At 37.8% G+C, this 20,357-nt stretch overlaps 1 protein-coding gene across 1 annotated transcript in view; it reads left to right on the top strand.

Annotated features, from left to right (window-relative positions):
• Positions 1-16,973, top strand: part of LOC126335512 (serine protease snake-like) — a 205,031-nt gene extending 188,058 nt beyond the window's left edge. The window contains exon 8 of the mRNA XM_049998867.1: positions 15,593-16,973. Within this exon, the coding sequence (XP_049854824.1) occupies positions 15,593-15,766 (174 nt within the window). The 3' untranslated portion in view covers positions 15,767-16,973. The remainder of the gene's footprint in view (positions 1-15,592) is intronic.
• The last annotated feature ends 3,384 nt before the right edge of the window (positions 16,974-20,357 follow it).

Below are 20,357 nucleotides of genomic sequence, written 5' to 3'. Positions count from 1 at the left end.
TCAAAGGTAAGTTAAGGGAATTCCTGAATGACAACTCCTTCTACTCCATAGATGAATTTTTAGACATAGGCCAAAGAAATACAGTAAGCATTAACAATTGTACCTTATATAAGACTAACAATGATTATTTGGGATAAATGAATCTTGTGTACTTTGACACGTTCCACATCATTACGACAGAATCGTGTTCATGATCCATGGAACAAGTAATATAACTAACTAACTAACTAAAATCTTAAGGTTACATATTTTTTAAAATCTACAAAACCGTACATTCTCATCAGTAATTTGGATTTTTTTGCTAAGTATTTATGTGATAAATCTTCTTTGAACACAAAATGAACAATACACTTTTGCATAAGCTGTTAATCATCTCTTTCCATAGCACATTGTTAGCCGAATGGAACTATGTTCTTGACAAATGAACTTATGACAACCTTCACAAATATGAGGTGTCTTATGATGTCTAGCATAGAGAGTTTCTTGGTATCTTTTTTGTACACCTTGGATTCCAGCAGTCAATTCTTGTGAAGGTTCTCCACTAAATTCTCTGATTCTCTTATGCCAACTGCTTGGCAGTTGAGGTGTTTCTTGTCAGGCACTCAAGTGTTCACTTACGAGCACCTGGCCTAGTGTTTTTATGGAACTGCGATACTTTCGGTTTTTATTTTTATTTGATCACTGAACTACAGCAGCATTTATGCTGGCCATATTCAGTATTGTGCAGAAGAGGCCATTTTTTTTGAGTTGCAGCTTATGTCATAAGTCACAGCTCATCTGCAATGTCAACTCCAACTTTTGTAAAATTATAAAACATGTTTATCTCCTGTCAATTGATACATTTCAGCATTGTGGTGAAAACTGGACATGAGAAAAACAGCTTTGTTTTTCACCAAACTTAGGTGAATGGATTTCTCTGCCATGAGTTTTGCAAAATTCAGGAGGGATTTGCCTCTTGTTCTTATTCAGATGTGACAGTACTTTATAGCTTGTAAATCAGTTATCAAAAGCCACATTACAGCTTGTTTTTTTAAAAATATGTTGCACCAGCTGATTCACCACATCAAATGGTTTATTCATTACTCAGTGAAAATGGTCCCTCTGGCTGCTTTGCAGCATATACTTTGAGGCTGAAGATGTAAAAATTCTTTGCGTCAGTCAAGGCAAATATTTTTATGCCATGGTTGGCCAGTGTTGGTGGAGTATAATAGTCTAAATTTGCATCTGCCTCTGAATGCAAGCAGGATTTCATCTGTGGCTGTATATTCTCCTATTACATAGGCCTTCTTGCCATTTTCAATGAATATTTCATGTATCTAATGTATTTGTGCTAAGCTGTGTAACTTCTCTCTTTCTTCATGTGTGGATTTATTGTCAAAATGAAGACAGCATTAAATAAAATGAAAACATTGCCATGTAATATCGGCCGAAACATTTCAGTGCCTGTTCCGTACAAAGCCCAAAGGTCAATGGTGTTCTGCCTCCAAGATCTGTAAAATCCAGCAAAGTACAACAAGCCTATATAAGCCTTCAGCTCACTCATGGTCATTTCCATTTGCAACTACTTCACAAGCTGCTTTCCTTTCTGAAATTTGCAAGTTTGTATACTTCAAGGTAATAGTAAGCATATTTTCATCGCAAAACAAACTCCAGCGTTCAAGCTCTGTCTTTGTTAATCTTGCCACTAAACTCTTGCCCGGTACCTGCCTGATGACATTTTCAGAATGTTTCCAAACTTGTTGTTGAGGTGGATTTTGGCACTACTTGGATCCATCTTTACCAAAATAAAATGAACTGTGTACCTGATTTTCCAGCTGATATTGACTAATTCTGGTAATGCAGCATTGTGGGCAGTATTTTGTAGATAATGTAGTGGTATATCAGCTTCTTTGTCACTGCTTTCACTTGCGCCTTACTCAGTACCACTACTGCCATTGTGCTTACTTACACAATCTTCATTTTTACTCCTATCTGTCATAAAGTCATTTCCACTGACCGATAATTCCACCAGCCAAAGACGTATAAGCTCAGCCTCCCTCTCTTCATTCTCCATTTTGACTAAAAACACCAAAAAATATGAAGCATTCATGAAAAAACATAAATTGAAAAATGGCACAGAAATACTACTTCGTGGTTGTGGAAGAATCAAAAATACCCTCTTACCGTTTGCACTTATTTATCTCCTTTCATGGATGGCAGCCGACTGAGTGTGTGCACCCATAAGGGAGAGGAGTCCAGTAATTTCAGCTACTGTTAACTTCAACAATGTGCAACTGCACAACAGAGAACTGCCAACAAAACAAAATGAGCCGGCTCAAATTGACCCTACCACATCCTTGCTGGGTTAATATTGCACATAAAATTTATCGTTCACAGTATGAACTTTTTTTCACTTTCTGCTCACATACCCAGACACACTGTAGAATTCTTCTTCTATTCAGATCTTTTTTAGAGATGCAGGGAATGTCGAGGTTTTGTGACTCCCTTGACAAAGCTTGTGCCTGTGTGAAATGCGACGCAATTTTTTTCTGTTCCTTGTGTTATCAGGATGAACAGTCATGCTGATCTTCCGTTTTATGGGATCTCACAGTGCAGACACAATCATCTTGAATATATACAGTGATGGAAATGTCAAAATATTAAGTTCTTTTTGCTTCTTTTTTCAATATAATTCAAATGGCTTTCTACTCTAGGGTGAACTCTCTTTTCATTCCTGTAATTATTGAGTTTCCCAATACTTTTATTTCATATTGCATGTATGGTGCAAAAAGTCCATGAAGGCAGTGCACAGGAGGTCTTCATTTGCATACTGATCCAGTTGTTTTATTACAAATATCACTGAGCTTAGCTTGTCAGATACAGTATTTATCTGCTGCTTCCAGTTTAGCTCACAGTCTACTGTTATGGCTGATAACTTAATTGAAATTACTTCTTCCAGTTCTTTTTCACCTGTAGAAACATCTATATGTTCTGCATATTGTGTACTGTTGAAAACCATGTACAAAGTTTTTTTTTTTTTTTTTCAAATTAATAATTAACTCGTTGTCCAAGAGCCATTGTATTGTATTGTGAATTGTTTTCCTTGAGTGCTTCAAAATTGTTGGAAAGATTTAATACAGTGATATCAACTGCATACTGTATCTTATTTTCATTTTCATACATTTTATACATTATTTACAAATAAATTAAAGAGTATAGGCCGCATGACAGATCCTTGAGGTATACCATACTTAATCCTTCTAACTTCTGATCCGTATAAGCTGTTAATGATACATATTGCCTCCTGTTACTGAGATATGATGTTATCCTACCTGCTGCTTGTCTATGAATACCAGTATTCTCTAGTTTCTTTACTAGGATTGCATGATTGTGTCAAATGCTTTGGATAATTGAAGAAAGATGCCAGACACTACTCTCTGATTGTCCAAGGGCTGTAGAATAAATTCTGTTAATGGTTCAATTGCTGTTTCCATTAATTTCCCTTTCTGGTATATGTGCTGTGCTAGAGTGAGTATATTATGGTTTCCTGTTAATCTGTTGAGCATGAGCATTTCTAATATTTTGGAGAATCCTGGGACTAAGTATACTGGCCTGTAATTATTACTGTTATCATCCTTTCTCTTTTTGTATGCAGGTACCATAAGGGACATTAAAAAAGAAATGAGCCTCAATCATAATTACAGAAACCAGTACCTGTATGTTAGAAGTGTTGACCCTGGCTGTTGAGACACTTGTTCCACTGTGACACAAGGTAGTGAATCGCTGTCTCATAAAATTCTTGGGTCTGTGATGTAACTCAGTTCCACACGTATAGCTGGATGTCATTACCTGAGGTGAATCATTATGCTGATGTTCTTCTTTGACCAAGATGGCCCCCTTCTGATTCACTTCCTGCAGCACAGGACAACAGTGAATGCCCAGTGTTACTCACAAACCTTGACCACCCTGCATCAAGTGATAACATAAAAAAATGACCAGGCAGTCTCACCCATGGGGTCATTCTGCTCCAAGACAATGCAAAGCCCCATACGACCAACACAGTCGCAACACTCCTGCAGAAATTCAAATGGGAGGTTCTCGGCCACCCACCATACAGTCTGGACCCCTCTCCCTGTGATTACTCCATTTCTGGTCCTCTTAAAAAGATAATGAGGGGCAAATGATTAACCTCGGATGATGACGCCCAGCTGTACGAGCGGAACTGGTTAACATCGCAGCCCCAGGAACTTTATGAGACAGCCACACAGTGGGACAAGCGATCCACTTCTCTGCCAGGCTCATGAGATTCTGGTCCTGGCTGAATAGGGTGAAGTAATACAACAGTTCTCCAGCCAGGGTCAATACTTGTAACATACAGGTTGTGGTTTCTGTAACTATGCCTCCAACTCATTCCGTTTTGTACACCCCTTATACCTTAATTAATTTAAATTGATCAGGACATGCTCCTTCCTGGAATGAGCAGTTGATATTGTGCAACAGTGGTGTAATTGTTTCTGCTGCCACCTGCTTGATTAGGTTGTTTTGACACTTAATGTGCAGCAGACATTTTTCCATTAAGCTTTATTTGTAACCTTTGTCACGTCCTCTTTAGATACTGGTTTCAGGAACATTGACTGGCTTGGCTTATCTTTAAACATGGTCTGAAGAGTTCCTTGACAATTGCATATGTGCTTTAGGTTTGCTATTGTATGTATGTAGTTATTACTCAGGAAGTTTGCAATTTCTGTTTTGTTTGTAATGATTTTGTTACTCAATTTCATAGTTTCTATTTCATTTATTTTTTGTTGCCCCTCTCAGAGTTGAATATGTCCCAGGCTGTTTTCATCTTACTGTTGATTTTGAAATACTCTCATTGATTTGGCTTTTTTTGTCTTATCAACTGTCTGTACTTCTTCTGGTGCTATTTGTAGGTTTCATCTGTTTCTCCATAATCCCGTGGTTGTTTTGTAAGATTTTTCTTTTCCTTTTGGTTTTTGAAAAAGCTGTATTGAAGTAATGTATTAAGTAACTTGAAAAGCATTGTATTTGTGGTGTGTTACCTGAGCTTGAAGAATCTCTGCTCAATGTTCTTTTCTCAATATTTCTTTACATATGTTGATGTTTTGTTGGTTGAAATGTGTAATACCTCTTTCTACATTTTTATCTTCTGTCCATGAGTTCAGATTTCCATATACTTCACATAGCTGTCCTAAATGATCAGAGTGTCCTGTTTGTAGAACTTTTGAGGTATATACATTTTTACCTATATTAGTGATAATATTATCAATAATTGATTCAGTTTCCAAAGTTAATCTTCTAGGTTTCATTACAGTTGCCTTCATGTTGTAATGTATTAGTATCTCCACAAATTTTTGGTTTCTTTGTGTATCTTTTCCAATATCAGTATTAAAATCACCACATCCTACACAATCTTTCATTTCCTTCCCCCCCCCCCCCCCCCCCCCCTTTTCAGTAGTTGCAGGGGCAACAGTCTGGATGATTCACTGATCTGGCATGGTAACACTAACCAAAATGGCCTTGCTGGCTGGTATTGCAAATGGGTGAAAGCAAGGGGAAACTACAGCTGTAATTTTTCCCGAGGGCATGCAGCTTTACTGTATGCTGTATGGTTAAATGATGATGGCGTCCTCTTGGGAAAAATATTCCGGAGGTAAAATAGTTCCCCATTCAGATCTCCGGGCGAGGACTACACAGAAGGATGTTGTTATCAGGAGCAAGAAAACTGGTGTTCTATGGATTGGAGTGTGGAATGTCAGATTCCTTAATCGGGCAGGTAGGTTAGAAAATTTAAAAAGGGAAATGGATAGGTTAAAGTTAGATATAGTGGGAATTAGTGAAGTTCGGTGGCAGGAGGAACAAGGTGAATACAGAGTTATAAATACAAAATCAAATAGGGGTAATGCAGGAGTAGGTTTAATAATGAATAAAAAAGTAGGAGTGTGGGTAAGCTACTACAAACAGCATAGTGAACGTGCTATTGTGGCCAAGATAGACATGAAGTCCACACCTACTACAGTAGTAAAAGTTTATATGCCAACTAGCTCTGCAGATGATGAAGAAATTGATGAAATGTATGATGAGATAAAAGAAATTATTCAGGTAGTGAAGGGAGACGAAAATTTAATAGTCATGGGTGACTGGAATTCGAGAGTAGGAAGAGGAAGAGATGGAAACATAGTAGGTGAATATGGATTGGGGCTATGAAAAGAAAGAGGAAGCCGTCTGGTAGAATTTTGTACAGAGTCTAACTTAAGCATAGCTAACTCTTGGTTCAAGAATCATAAAAGAAGGTTGTACACATGGAAGAATCCTGGAGATACTGGAGTGTATCAGATAGATTATATAATGGTAAGACAGAGATTTAGGGACCAGGTTTTAAATTGTAAGACATTTCCAGGGGCAGATGTGGACTCTGACCACAATCTGTTGGTTATGAAGTGCAGATTAAAACTGAAGAAACTGCAAAAAGGTGGGAATTTAAGGAGATGGGACCTGGATAAACTGACTAAATTAGAGGTTGTACAGAGTTTCAGGGAGAGCATAAAGGAACAATTGACAGGAATGGGGGAAAGAAATACAGTAGAAGAAGAATGGGTAGCTTTGAGGGGTGAAATAGTGAAGGCAGTAGAGGAACAAGTAGTTAAAAAGACGAGGGCTAATAGAAATCCTTGGGTAACAGAAGAGATATTGAATTTAATTGATGAAAGGGGAAAATGTGAAAATGCAGTAAAAGCAGGCAAGAAGGAATACAAACGTCTCAAAAATGAGATCAACAGGAACTGCAAAATGGCTAAGCAGGGATGGCTAGAGGACAAATGTAAGGATGTAGAGGCTTATCTCACTAGGGGTAAGACAGATACTGCCTACAGGAAAATTAAAGAGACCTTTGGAGAAAAGAGAGCCACTTGTATGAATATTAACTCAGATGGAATCCCAGTTCTAAGCAAAAAAGAGAAAGCAGAAAGGTGGAAGGAGTATATACAGGGTCTATACAAGGACGATGTGCTTGTGGATAATATTATGGAAACAAAATAGGATGCAGATGAAGATGAAATGGGAGATATGATACTGCGTAAAGAGTTTGACAGAGCACTGAAAGACCTGAGTTGAAACAAGGCCCCAGAAGTAGATAACATTCCATTAGAACTACTGACGGCCTTGGGAGAGCCAGTCCTGACAAAACTCTACCATCTGGTGAGCAAGATGTATAGGACAGGCGAAATACCCTCTGACTTCAAGAAGAATGTAATTGTTCCAATCCCGAAGAAAGCAGGTGTTGACAAATGTGAAAATTACTGAACTATCAGTTTAATAAGTCACAGCTGCAAAATACTAATGCGGATTCTTTACAGACGAATGGGAAAACTAGTAGAAGCTGACCTCGAGGAAGATCAGTTTGCATTCCGTAGAAATGTTGGGACACTTGAGGCAATACTGACCCTACGACTTATCTTAGAAGAAAGATTACAGAAAGGCAAACCTACATTAGAGAAAGCTTTTGACAATGTTGACTGGAATATTCTCTTTCAAATTCAAAAGGTGGCAGTGGTAAAATACAGGGAGCGAAAGGCTATTTACAATTTGTACAGAAACCAGATGGCAGTTATAAGAGTCGAGGAGCAGCAGAGGGAAGCAGTGGTTGGGAAGGGAGTGAGACAGGGTTGTAGCCTCTCCTCAATATTCAATCTATATATTGATCAAGCAGTAAAGGAAACAAAAGAAACATTCGGAGTAGGTATTAAAATCGATGGAGAAGATATAAAAACTTTGAGGTTCACCGATGACATTGTAATTCTGTCAGAGACAGCAAAGAATGTGGAAGAGCAGCTGAATGTAATGGACAGTGTCTTGAAAGGAGGATATAAGATGAACATCAACAAAAGCAAAACGAGTATAATGGAATGTAGTTGGTTGATGCTGAGGGTGAAACATGGACAATAAATAGTTTGGACAAGAAGAGAATAGAAGCTTTCAAAATGTGGTGCAACAGAAGAATGCTGAAAAGTAGATGGGTAGATTAGATAACTAATGAGGAGGTATTGAATAGAATTGTAGAGGCAGACTAAGAGATGAATACACTAAGCAGATTCAGAAGGACGTAGTTTGCAGTCAGTATTGGGAGATGAAGAACCTTGCACAGGATAGAGAAGCATGGAGAGCTGCATCAAACCAGTCTCAGGACTGAAGACCACAACAACAACATGCTTTACTTGGACTCTCAAAATCTTTCTTCTTACTTCTCGATAAACTTTTGAATGTATCATTCAAATTGTTATCATAATTCTCAGCCGTTTTAATATGAGTAAATATTGCTACCTCTTCACCTTTTTATCCTGACTGCAGAACTAGTTTGCAAGAACATTCTTTTATAAGAAAACTGCATATTTCATTCTCTTTTAATCCATGTTCACATACACATATTATGTCTGGGCATTTTTCATTTGTAAGTATTTCTGCTTCAAATTTTTTTATTGCTAATGTATTGTATATTTTGATGCAGAATTCTGAGCATTATTTCTTTTCCCTTAATGAGTAAGTTCTTAGTCTCTATTTGATTGTCATGTTCAAATTTATTGCCACTGATATTTATATTACAGCTTTTTTCTTTCCTTGTTGTACCATACAAAATCACTGACCAAATGTTGAGATGCCATTCTTTTTCTTACTGAAGCCCTTGTGGGCACTAGTCACTTAGGTTTTATTTTTTCCTTTGTGTAACTGTTGCTTGCTGATATTCATCAGCTTTGTTGGTTTTGTATTTTGCACTTAGTTTCAGTGACATATGCTCCTCTTCCACAGAGGATTTTATGTTTTTAATCACTGTCTGCATTTCTATTGAGGATAACTTACAGTTCAGTTCAGTCTCATTAGGCCTAGCTACTTGTTGCCATTCTTCATCACTATATTTGTCTACTGGTGTAATTTGCAGTGATATTGTTTCTGCTTGGTGGCAGATTTTGGATTTTGGTTTAGTTATTTCTATTATGGAGATCTCATAGGTCAGATCATTATTGTCAGATAAATGTTGGATAGACATTTTGGCTTTCATAGTTATATTTGTTGCTCTCAACAATGAATTTTTCTCTATCTCACTTATTCATTCTATCACACAAAGCTGTTTTTTGACACCATTTGCAGCCATGCTTTGTATAATCATTTCTACTTAGGAAGGTGTTAATGTCAGTTACTGTAACATAATCATGCTTAGTTGCTGCTTTAACTATTTGGCTGTTTAATTTGTAAATAGGGTGGTTTTTGCTTGGGATTTCATATCTTTATTGGGTTGTACACAATATCAATTTTGTCAGACTTTGGTTTGTATTATTTCATTAACAGCTTTTCAGAACAGGTATGGTTCCTCTTCGTTGTAACTATCATTTGTTCTAGCAACCACTATTACATTGTTAGTTATACTGTAAAATTCGCTCTTTTCATTAACATTTTCTGTAACTTCACAACCGGAATATATTAGTAATAGGTTCCTTTTACCACCTTGCTGACTCAGATGATACTGTTGCTGAACAATTCAAGGAAAACTGTAGTGTTATATCAAATTTCAGTCTCTCCTCAATGACCAAAATACATGTTTAAAACTGGTGTAGGCATAAATCATCATCCAAAATTGTACTGAATGCTTTTCCGAAAATTATGTTGAACAATTAGTGTACATTGAAGCACCAAAGAAGTTGGGTTGGTAGAGGCATGCATATTCAAATACAGATATGTAAACAGTAAGAACACCACTCAGTGGTCGGAAACGCCTGTATAGTACAACAAGTGTCTGGTGCAGTTGTTAGATTGATTTACTGCTGCTACAATGGCAGGTTACCAAGGTATAAGTGAGTTTGAATGTCATGATATAGTCAGTGTATGAGAAATTGGACACAGCATTTCTGAGGCAGCAATGAAGCAGGGAGATTTTCCTGTACGACCATTTCACGAGTGTACCATGAATAGCAGGAATCCATGGACCCTGCATTCCAGGATACATCTAGATATTACTCTGACAGGTGACATGCACGTAAGCACTCTGTCTCATCACCTGCAGCCATTCATGTCCACTGTGCATTCTGACTGACTTGGGCAGTTCGAGCAGGACACTGTGACACCCCACACATCGTAATTGCTATACAGTGGCTACAGGAACTCTCTTTTGAGGTCAAACACTTCTGCTAGCCACCAAACTCCCCAGACAAGAAAATATCTGGGATGCCTTGCAATGTGCTCTTGAGAAGAGATGTCCACCCCATCCTTATCTTATGGATTAATGTACAGCCTTCCAGGATTAATGGTGTCAGTTCCCTCCAGTACTACTTGACACATTAGTCAAGTCCATGCCATGTTGTTTTGGGGCTCTTCTGTATGCTCTGGGGGGCCCTAGATGATATTAGACAGGTGTACCAGTTTCTTGGGCTCTTCTGTGTAGGTGCCCACGTGGACAGCAAATTGTTCTGATAACATACTTGCCCTTTTTCAACGAATAATCCTGAACAAATAGGGAGTATTATCATGGATGTAGGGATTAGTGACCACAAGGTTGTTCTAGTGAGACTGAGTACATAACACTCAAACTCACCAAAAATAAATAAAAAGTACTACAGATAAAAATTTACTTGATGACTTGCTAAGACACAATCTCAACTGCTTCCAATCTGACCACATAAGCATAGACCAGATGTGACTTAAATTCAGAAAAATAGTATCAATAGCAATTGAGAGATATATACAAAATAAATTAATAAGAGATGGTACTGATTCACAGCTCGCAACACTATTGCAATAGCAGTGGGAAAAACATGCCAAATTTATAAGAATGTAAAACTGTCAAGATTTGTGAAGTTGTACAGAAGCTCCAAATGCAAGATGCTTTTAACGGTTTCCATAATATGACTCCATTTCGAAATCTAGCAGGAACCCCAAAGAGATTCTGGTCGTATTTATACCATCAGCAAGGCGCAATCAATACCTTCACTACACACAATGACTGATTACAGCGCCACTAAAGCAGAGTTACTAAACAGTTTTCTGAAATTCCTTCACCAAGGAAGATGAAGTAAGTATTACAGAATTTGAATCAAAAACAACTGCCAGCATGAGTAACTTGGAAGTTGGTAACCTAGGTGTAGAGAAGCAGCTTAAATCATTTAATGAAGGCAAGGCCTCTGGTCCCAATTGTATACCTGTCAGGTACCTTTAGAATATGCTGATACAATAGCTCCATACTTGACACTCATATACAATGGCTCACTAGTTGAAAGATCTGTTCCTAAAAACTGGGAAGTTGCACAAGTCACACCAATACACAATTTTGGAACATATTCTGTGTTCAAACATTATGAATTACCTTGAAGAAAATTATTTATTAACAAATAGCCAACACAGATTCAGAAAATATTGTTCCTGTGGAACATAACTAGCCTTTTATTCTAATGAAGCAATGAGTAATATCAAAATGGGATGTCAAGTGGGTTCCATATTTTTAGATTTCCAGAAGGCGTTTGACAGCATTCCTCACAAATGATTTCTAATCAGATTGCTTGCCTGTGGAATGTCATCTCAGCTGTGAGACAGGATTCAGGATTTCCTGTTAGATAGGTCATAATATGCAGTAATTGATGGAAAATCAAGTAAAACAGAAGTAATGTCTTATGTTTCGCAAGGAAGTGTTACAGACCCTCTGCTCCTCTTGATATATATAAATGATTAAGAAGACAATCTGAGCTGCCTTCTTAGATTGTTTGTATAAAATGCTGTCATTTACCATCTCTTATGGTCATCAGATGATCAAAACCAATTGCAAAATGTTACAGATAAGCTGTGTGTAGAGTGCAAAAAGTGGCAATTGACTCGAAATAATGAAGATTTATTCACATGAGTACTAGAAAGATTCCACTACACTTCAGTTAAATAATAAATCACACAAATCTAAATACTTTAGGATAACATTTATGAATAACTTAAACTGAAAACATCACACAAATAATGTTGTGTGGAAATCAAACCAAAGACTGTGATTTATTGGCAGACTAGTTAGAAAATGCAACAGGTCTACTGCAGAGTTTAATTACTTTACAATTGTCTGCCACCTTCTGTAGTACTGTTGTGCATTGTGGATCCCCATCAGATTGGACTGATGGAGGACATTGAAAAAGTCCAAAGAAGAGGAGCCGATTTTGTAGTACCACAAAATAACGGAGAGTGTGCCACGGATGTGATATACAAAGTGGAGCAATTATGAAGACAAAAGTGTCTTTTGTTGCAGCAGGATCTTCTAGTGAAATTTCAGTCACCAAGTTTCTCCTTAGAATGTGAAATTACTTTGCCGTCACTCACCTGCATAAGGAGAAATGATCATCATAATTAAATAAGAGAAATCAAAGCTCACATGGAAAGATGTGTTGATTTTTCCCATGTGCTGTTTGAGAGTAGAATGATAATGAAATAGCTTGAAGGTGGTTCAATAACCTCTCTGGTAGGCATGTAATTGTGAATTTCAGAATAATCAAGTAGATATAGATGTAGATGTTTAAGATAAAATTAGACAGATTCAAGCCCACGTGGAAGCTTACCAGCAACTAATTGTTCTTCCTGTGAACCATATGTAATTGGAACAGGGAAAGGGGGAGCTGACACCATGTTTCCTACCATTCCTGGTGTTGCAATTTTAGTGGCCAGCAGTGTACATACACTATGTGATCAAAAGTATCTGGTCACCCCCCAAAACAAACGTTTTTCATATTAGGTGCATTGTGTTGCCACCTACTGCCAGGTACCCCATATCAGCAACCTCAGTAGTCATTAGACATGGTGAAAGAACAGTATGGGGCACTCCATGGAACTTGTGGACTTAGAATGTGGTCATGTTGTTGGGTGTCGTACGTCTGTACAAGAGATTTCCACACTCCTAGACATCTCTAGGTCCACTCTTTCTGATGTGATAGTGATGTGGAAATATGAAGGGACATGTACAGCACAAAAACATACAGGCTGACCTCATCTGTTGACTGATAGAGACCACCGACAGTTGTGTACTAGGCAGACATCCATCCAAACCACCACACAGGAATTCCAAACTGAATCAGGATCCACTGCAAGTACTATGACAGTTAGGCGGGAGGTGAAAAAACTTTAATTTCATGGTCAAGCAGCTGCTCATAATTCACACGTCATGCTGGTAAATGCCAAATGATAGCTCACTTGGTGTAAGGAATGTAAACAATGGACAATAGAATAGTGGAAAACCGTTGTGTGGAGTGACAAATCACAATACACAATGTGGCGATCCAGTGGCAGGGTGTGGGTATGGTGAATGCTCGGTGAATGTCATCTGCCAGTGTGTGTAGTGCCAACGAGTAGAATTCGGAGGTGGTAGTGTTATGGTGTGGTTGAGTTTTTCATGGAAAGGGCTTGCACTCCTTGGTGCTTTGCATGGCACTATCACAGCACAGGCCTACATTGATGTTTTAAGCACCTTCTTGGTTCCCACTGTTGAAGAGCAATTTGGGGATGGTGGTTGCATCTTTCAACATGATTGAGCACCTGTTCATAACGCACGGCCTGTAACAGCAGGCACATGACAATAACGTGCCTGTAATGGCCTGGCCTGCACAGAATCCTGTCCTGAATCCTATATAACACCTTTGGGACGTTTTGGCACACTGATCTGCATCGATATTGCTATTCAGTGTAGCAGTCCATGAAGAATGGGCTGTCATTCCCCAAGAAACCTTGCAGCACCTGATTGAACATATGTCTTCAAGAGTGGAAGCTGTCATCGAGGCTAAGGGTGGACCAACACCATATTGAATTCCAGAATTACCGATGGAGTGCGCCACGAACTTGTAAGTCATTTTGAGCCATGTGTCCAGATGCTTCTTATCACATAGTGTAAGTGTTTTCTTGAAGTTCTACAATTGTAATACAATTCAGGTATTTTTTGACAATAATAAACCATGTTCCATATGATTTGCTTTTTCTGCTGGGGTTGTTGCTAAATGATAAATGATTGCTGTGGCCAATTCTTGAGGTGTCTCCAAAGATGTTAATGCTTTGCTCTTATATACTGCTTAGTATTCTGCCTTATATATGTTGTGCTTACTACTTATTAAAGGGGTTTTTCATTAGATAGAGTGCCAGCTTTGAATGGTATCATGAAGATACTGACCAACCTTGACAGTTACTCCAGACATTGACATGGGTTTCAGGAATTTCTTAGTACTTGTGATACACTTTGTCTTCCACAACGAGATTTGTAGCTCCGTTTTCAAAGCTATCACCTCGAAGATATTAACTTACAATGAACAACCGAGCATGTTTTGATAATTATGCATGATTACCAATGAATAATAATCAACTGACAGGAGCACTCTCCTACCTGCAACCTGTAATGTTGCCTGTAATTCCTTATTCTTCAAGTGTTTTTTCATGAGTCTTTGATGGCTTTAACAAAGAAACTGTTCAAAAGGAATGGAGGTAGACCACACTCTCATTTTAAGGTTATTTTCATTTTAAGTGATCCCAAAATCTCACGCGTGAATTTAACTCTTGCAATGATCCTTTTGACAACACATTTTATTATTAGCAGTGCCTTATTACTCATTTATGTATCTACATGTATTTCATAAAGTTCACACCTATTACAAAGACCACAAGCTTTCATAATGTAAAAAAAAAACAAAAAAAAAAAACAACTATGTATTTCTTATTTCTGTCGTTCAGTAATGCTTTCAGATTCATCATTTGTTTCACATTAGCTCATCCATTTTGAAAAAGAGCCTGACAGTTATTAATTTTGTGTTCTAATTGTCCATTTAATAACACTACTGCCAAGGGAGGGAGCTCGTGTGTATCTGGTGGAAGTGAGGTACCTTAGTAATTAATAGTAACAGAGCAGTTCCCCCCCTCCCCCCTTTTTATGTAGTGAATGTATCAGTAAGCATTTCTATTAGTCTGACAGGAAATTCCTGAACGAAAAACAATAATATTGAAGGAATAGACTGCTACTGACCAGACAGAGGTGTTGAGTAGCAAACAGGCACAATGAAGTAGACTGTTAAACTAAAAAGCTTTCTGAAAAGTCCTCCTACTGGAACAAAAAGTACACTCATTCACACAAAAACAACTTGCAAACATGTGGCCATTGGGGTACTAGCTTCAATATTTAAGCAGTCTTTTTCATTGTGCCTTTCGATCAGTATGCTGATTCTGACATTTCGTGATAGTGATAGCAAAGTTCTGTTGTATGCATTATGCAGCAAGTTTGCTTTATGTTTCAAAGTTGATCAGTAACTGTTCAAAGTATTCAACTGAAAGTTAATAGTCTCTATTGTGTAGAGTGAGAGTTGCTCTGTACAGAATTCACTGCCATCTTTGTTCATCAAGTTCAGCTGTATTTTTCCTGAAATAGAAAAGATGGTTTCACCATATTAGATCCTATGTTTTGCATCATAAGATTTCCAAGTAAGTTAGCAAACCTTGTTTCAATAATACCAGAACCAAATCAATTACATAACATTAAATGCATTCCAAAATTTTTCTCTTGAATCACTATGCCCTCACTGCGATAAATTTATTAACAGTTTTTATTTTACAGGGTGACTCTGGTGGACCAATTCAGATATCTACCAAAGGAAATCAATGTGTATATCATGTTATTGGAGTGACATCATTTGGGAATTACTGTGCTGGAGAAGATTCACCAGGAATATATACGCGTGTCTCTTCTTTTATTCCATGGATTGAGAGCATTGTGTGGCCAGATGGTTAGCTTAAAGAACGGATCACTGACTTGAGAAAAGTTTTTAAAAGTCACCCGGGACATATATTTTAAATTTCAAACTGAAATCAGGAACATCTCATGTGGTTACGTGACTGTTTCATTAGTGTATGTTGTGGTTACAGATCTGACACTCAGATATTCAGCCAAAAAGTTGTTAAAATCAATTCACTACATATGCTATCAAACATTTTCCATTGTGTATAAAATGACCTTACTTTACACAAAACATTGACATTTTAATTTTGATATAAATATGGATTCTTCTATCTGTGGCATTTAACTTCGACTAAGAACTTCAGTCACAAATCTCATAACTTGAAGAATAATAACATCACAGTTTTCTTCTCTTCATAAGAGCACCATAAGCAAAATCACTTACTTAAATGCCCCCCTTTTTTACTAACACTAAAATTTTACAGGCACCTAGTGAAAATACTATAATTTGTAATCAAATGATAGAAACTCCAGATAGGAATATCAGCAATGCAGGAAAAGACAGATTCCCACTTACTGTAAAGAAGACATGTCAAGTTACAGACAGGTACAATTAAAAGACACTTCTTACATATAGCTTTCAGCTACAGGCTTCATCAGTAAAAGAGAGACATGCATCACTCTCCCCCCCCCCTCCCCCGCTCTCTCTCTCTCTCTCTCTCTTCTCTCTCTCTCTCTCTCTCTCTCTCTCTCTCTCTCTCTCTCTCTCTCACACACACACACACACACACACACACACACACACACACACACACAAACACACACAAAAGCAAGCAAACCTCATGCACACCACCTGCTCCAGCATCTCGGGCTGAGATGTGTGTGTCTCCCTTTTACTGAAGAATGCTGTGGCAGAATGCTGTATGTAAGTGGCTTTTAATTTTACCCGTCTGCAACTTGACATGTCTTCTTTACATTAATTGGCAATCTGCCTTTTTCTACATAGATAAAATTTGTAATGAGCTTCTTTGTGAATAAAGTTAGACTTAAGTTGTGTCAAATCTGTATCAATGTGTGTGCAGTGATCATAAATTACCACTATGTATTCACATTTGAAAGTTGTTGTCTATAAGTTTTATGATGAAAACCAGCAAAATTTATGTATGTGACACATACACTGATAATGCACTTCATTGTACTTATATAATATATAGGCCTACATGGCGTATAATATCAAGAAAATATCAGGCAAAGTGACTTACTTTTTTTTTCTCCAAACAATCAACCCTATATTCTAGCTACCAGTATCTAGTGTGAGTTCATATATATAGAGAAAAAATGAGATGATAATGATGTCATCAACACTAACTATCTTATTTCAGTAATTATGGTATATTGATAACTTGATGAATGATGAAATGGTACAGCACCAATAGGATGAAAGGTAAGTTCCCTGCACAGTTGACTAGGTGTGAACACCATGTAGAAAAATTCAACTGACAACCATAATCATACAACAGAAAAGGAAATAAAACAGTAAAGCAATACCACAGCTCATGTCATACTATGACTCTTGGCAATAGTAAAGACTAAAACTCGTAGGTTTCACTCTTGTTGGTAAAATAATATTACAGTATAGTACAGTCTAGTACAATAATAACATGAAATTCTTATCTATCACAGCTGGTCAACCTTTTGGTCATAAACTGAAGAAACATTGGTGATAACAGTAAAAATTAATGGACTGATTGAAACATAAAGACTCTCGCACATTGTGGATGTGGAATACTATGACTTTCATGAATAATGGTTTTCAAGAAAACTGCAAGCAGTCACCTTTGTTGTACTTTTGCCCCCTTTGAATGACTCATTAATGCCCTACACTTCCTCACTTTATGTGGCCCTTAAATCTATGAGAGCATTCTACTTGTCTTTATTTAAAATACCTTTAAGGCTGTGAACAGGCCTTCTTCTAAACAAACACACACACACACACACACACACACACACACACACACACACACACACACACACACACACCACACACACACACACACACACACACACACATGAATGAAATGGGGACTTTGTAAGTGATCTCTTGTGCATGAATTATCCTTAAGATTCTTTACTGAGTGAGGTGGCACAGTGGTTAGTACATTGGACTCAGATTCAGGAGGATGATGGTTCAGACCTGCATCCGATCATCCTGATTTAGGTTTTCTGTGATTTCTCTAAATTGCTTCAGACAAATGACAGGATGGTCCCTTTGAAAGGGCACAGCTGATTTACTTATTAGTCCTTCTCTAATCCAAACTTGCGCTTTGTCTCTAATGACCTCATTGTCAACTGGACACTTAACACTAATTTCCTCCTCCTAATGATTCATTCAGTAAATGATAGTGGCACCTTCCTTCCCCATTGATAGATTTATATGGGGAATTCCACCTTAAATTATTGATGATAGGTACTTCTAAATACTTCAAACTTGTGATAAGCTCCAGTCACTGATCACTGAACACTTAGTTCAGTGCTATAGGATGTTTCTGTCTAGTTAAATGAACTGTTTTACATTTAGTTATAATAAGAATTAGCTGCCAACCTTTGCATAAAATGTTGGTCACCTGTAAGTCGTGTTACATTTTGTTACATGTTTCCAATGACACAATATTTAGTATGCATGTATTTTATTTACTGGACATTGGTACAGAACTGCATTAAAGACCTTCTGAAAGTCAATAAACATATGATATGAACCTGACTTTTACTGTTTACAAACTTCTGTATTTCATAATTAAACAGAGCAAACTGAGTTTCACATGAAACTTCCTGGAAGATTAAAACTGTGTGCTGGACTGAGACCTGAACTCAGGACCTTTGCCTTTTGCAGGCAAGTGCTCTACCGACTGAGCTACCCGACCACGACTCACACCCCATCCTCACAGCTTCAATTCCTCGTGAGATGGGTGATAGAATGATTCACAAAACTACCATTTAATATCCTTGACAGTGACTCATTGTATAATCTTAGAACATATTCTGAGTTCAAACATAATAAGGTATCTCAAACAGAATGACCACCTACACGCCAAACAGCATGGATTCCAGAAACATTGGTTATGTGAAAAGCAACTTGCACTTTTCTCACAGGATTTACTGACAGCTTTGGTTCAAGGCAGCCGTGTAACTGCAGCAAAGCATTTAACACAGTACCATACTTACACTTGTTGTTAGAAGTATGATAGTATTGGAGATCAAGCAAAACTTGTCATTGTATAGAGGATTTTTTGGTAAGGAACAGCATGTTATCTGGGAAGAAGAGTCATGAACAGGTGTAGAAGTGCACCAAAAGGAAGTGAGTTTGGACTCTTGTTGTTCATGTTATATGTTGATGATGTTGTGCACAATATGAATAGTAGCAGACTTTTGCAGATAATGCGGTCATCTGTAATGAAGTACTGTCTGAAAGAAGGTTCATAAATATTCAGTCAGATCTTGAAAAGATTTCAAAATGGTGCAGATATTGCCAGCTTGCTTTAAATGTTCATGAATGTGAAACTGTGCACACATGAAATATATATGACACAAAAACACACACACACACACACACACACACACACACACACACACACACACACACACACACACAATATCAGTTTGACATGGTTAGAAACAATCAACTCATAAAAATACCCATGATATAACACTTTGTAAGGATATCAAATTGGGTGATAAAATAGGCTCAGCCATGGGTAAACAAGTGGTAGACTTCAGTTCAGTGGTAGAATACCGGGAAGAGTAGTCATTCTACAAAGAAGATTGCTCACAAATCACTCATGTGACCCATCTTAGAATATCACTCAGGTGTGTGTTAACCATACCAAATAGGATAATGAACACACAGAGAGAAGGGCCGTGTGAAGCCTCACAAGTTTGTTTTATTCATGGGAGAATGGTGTGGGGATACTAAATAAACTGAACTGGCAGAATCTTAAAGATTAACATAAAACATTATGACAAAGCATTCTCATAAATTTTCAAGTACCAGCTTTGAATAATGATTGTAGCAGTACACAACGATCCCCTGCATATTGCTCTCATAGGGATCATAAGGACAAGTTTAGATTAACTGCTGCATACATGGAAGCATTTAAACAATCATTCTTCCTGAAGTCCATACATGAAATGGATTGGGAAAAAAAAGCCTGATAACTGGTACAGTGGGATGTTTCCTCTAGCATGCACACCACATTGATTTGCAAATTATAGAAAAGGAGGAATAGGTACAGGCAAGGATATTGTGTAGGTTGGGTTGGTAGGAGGACACAACTGTGGGAGGTAAAATGAAATGATTGTGTGCTACTGATGGCTGGCAAGCTCTAGTCATGGAAGTTCAGCCCCCAATGTGTAAGTTTTTTTTCAATCGATGTCACATTGGGTGACTTAGATGCCAGTGGTGCTGATGAAATGACGATAAGGACTACACTGTACCCAGTCCACGAGTGGAGAAAATCTACTGCCTGGCTGGGAATCAGACCTGGGCCTGCTGTGTGGTAGGCAAACACATTACCACTCAGCTATGCAGGTGGACACTGTGTCAGGTGTAGGTAGGATATCTCATGTCAAGGTATGATGGAAGGTAATC

Source organism: Schistocerca gregaria, chromosome 2, assembly GCF_023897955.1.
Source record: "Schistocerca gregaria isolate iqSchGreg1 chromosome 2, iqSchGreg1.2, whole genome shotgun sequence".
NCBI lineage: Eukaryota > Metazoa > Arthropoda > Insecta > Orthoptera > Acrididae > Schistocerca > Schistocerca gregaria.
Note: the sequence above shows the minus strand (reverse complement) of the source record. Positions and strands in the feature narration are given on the sequence as shown.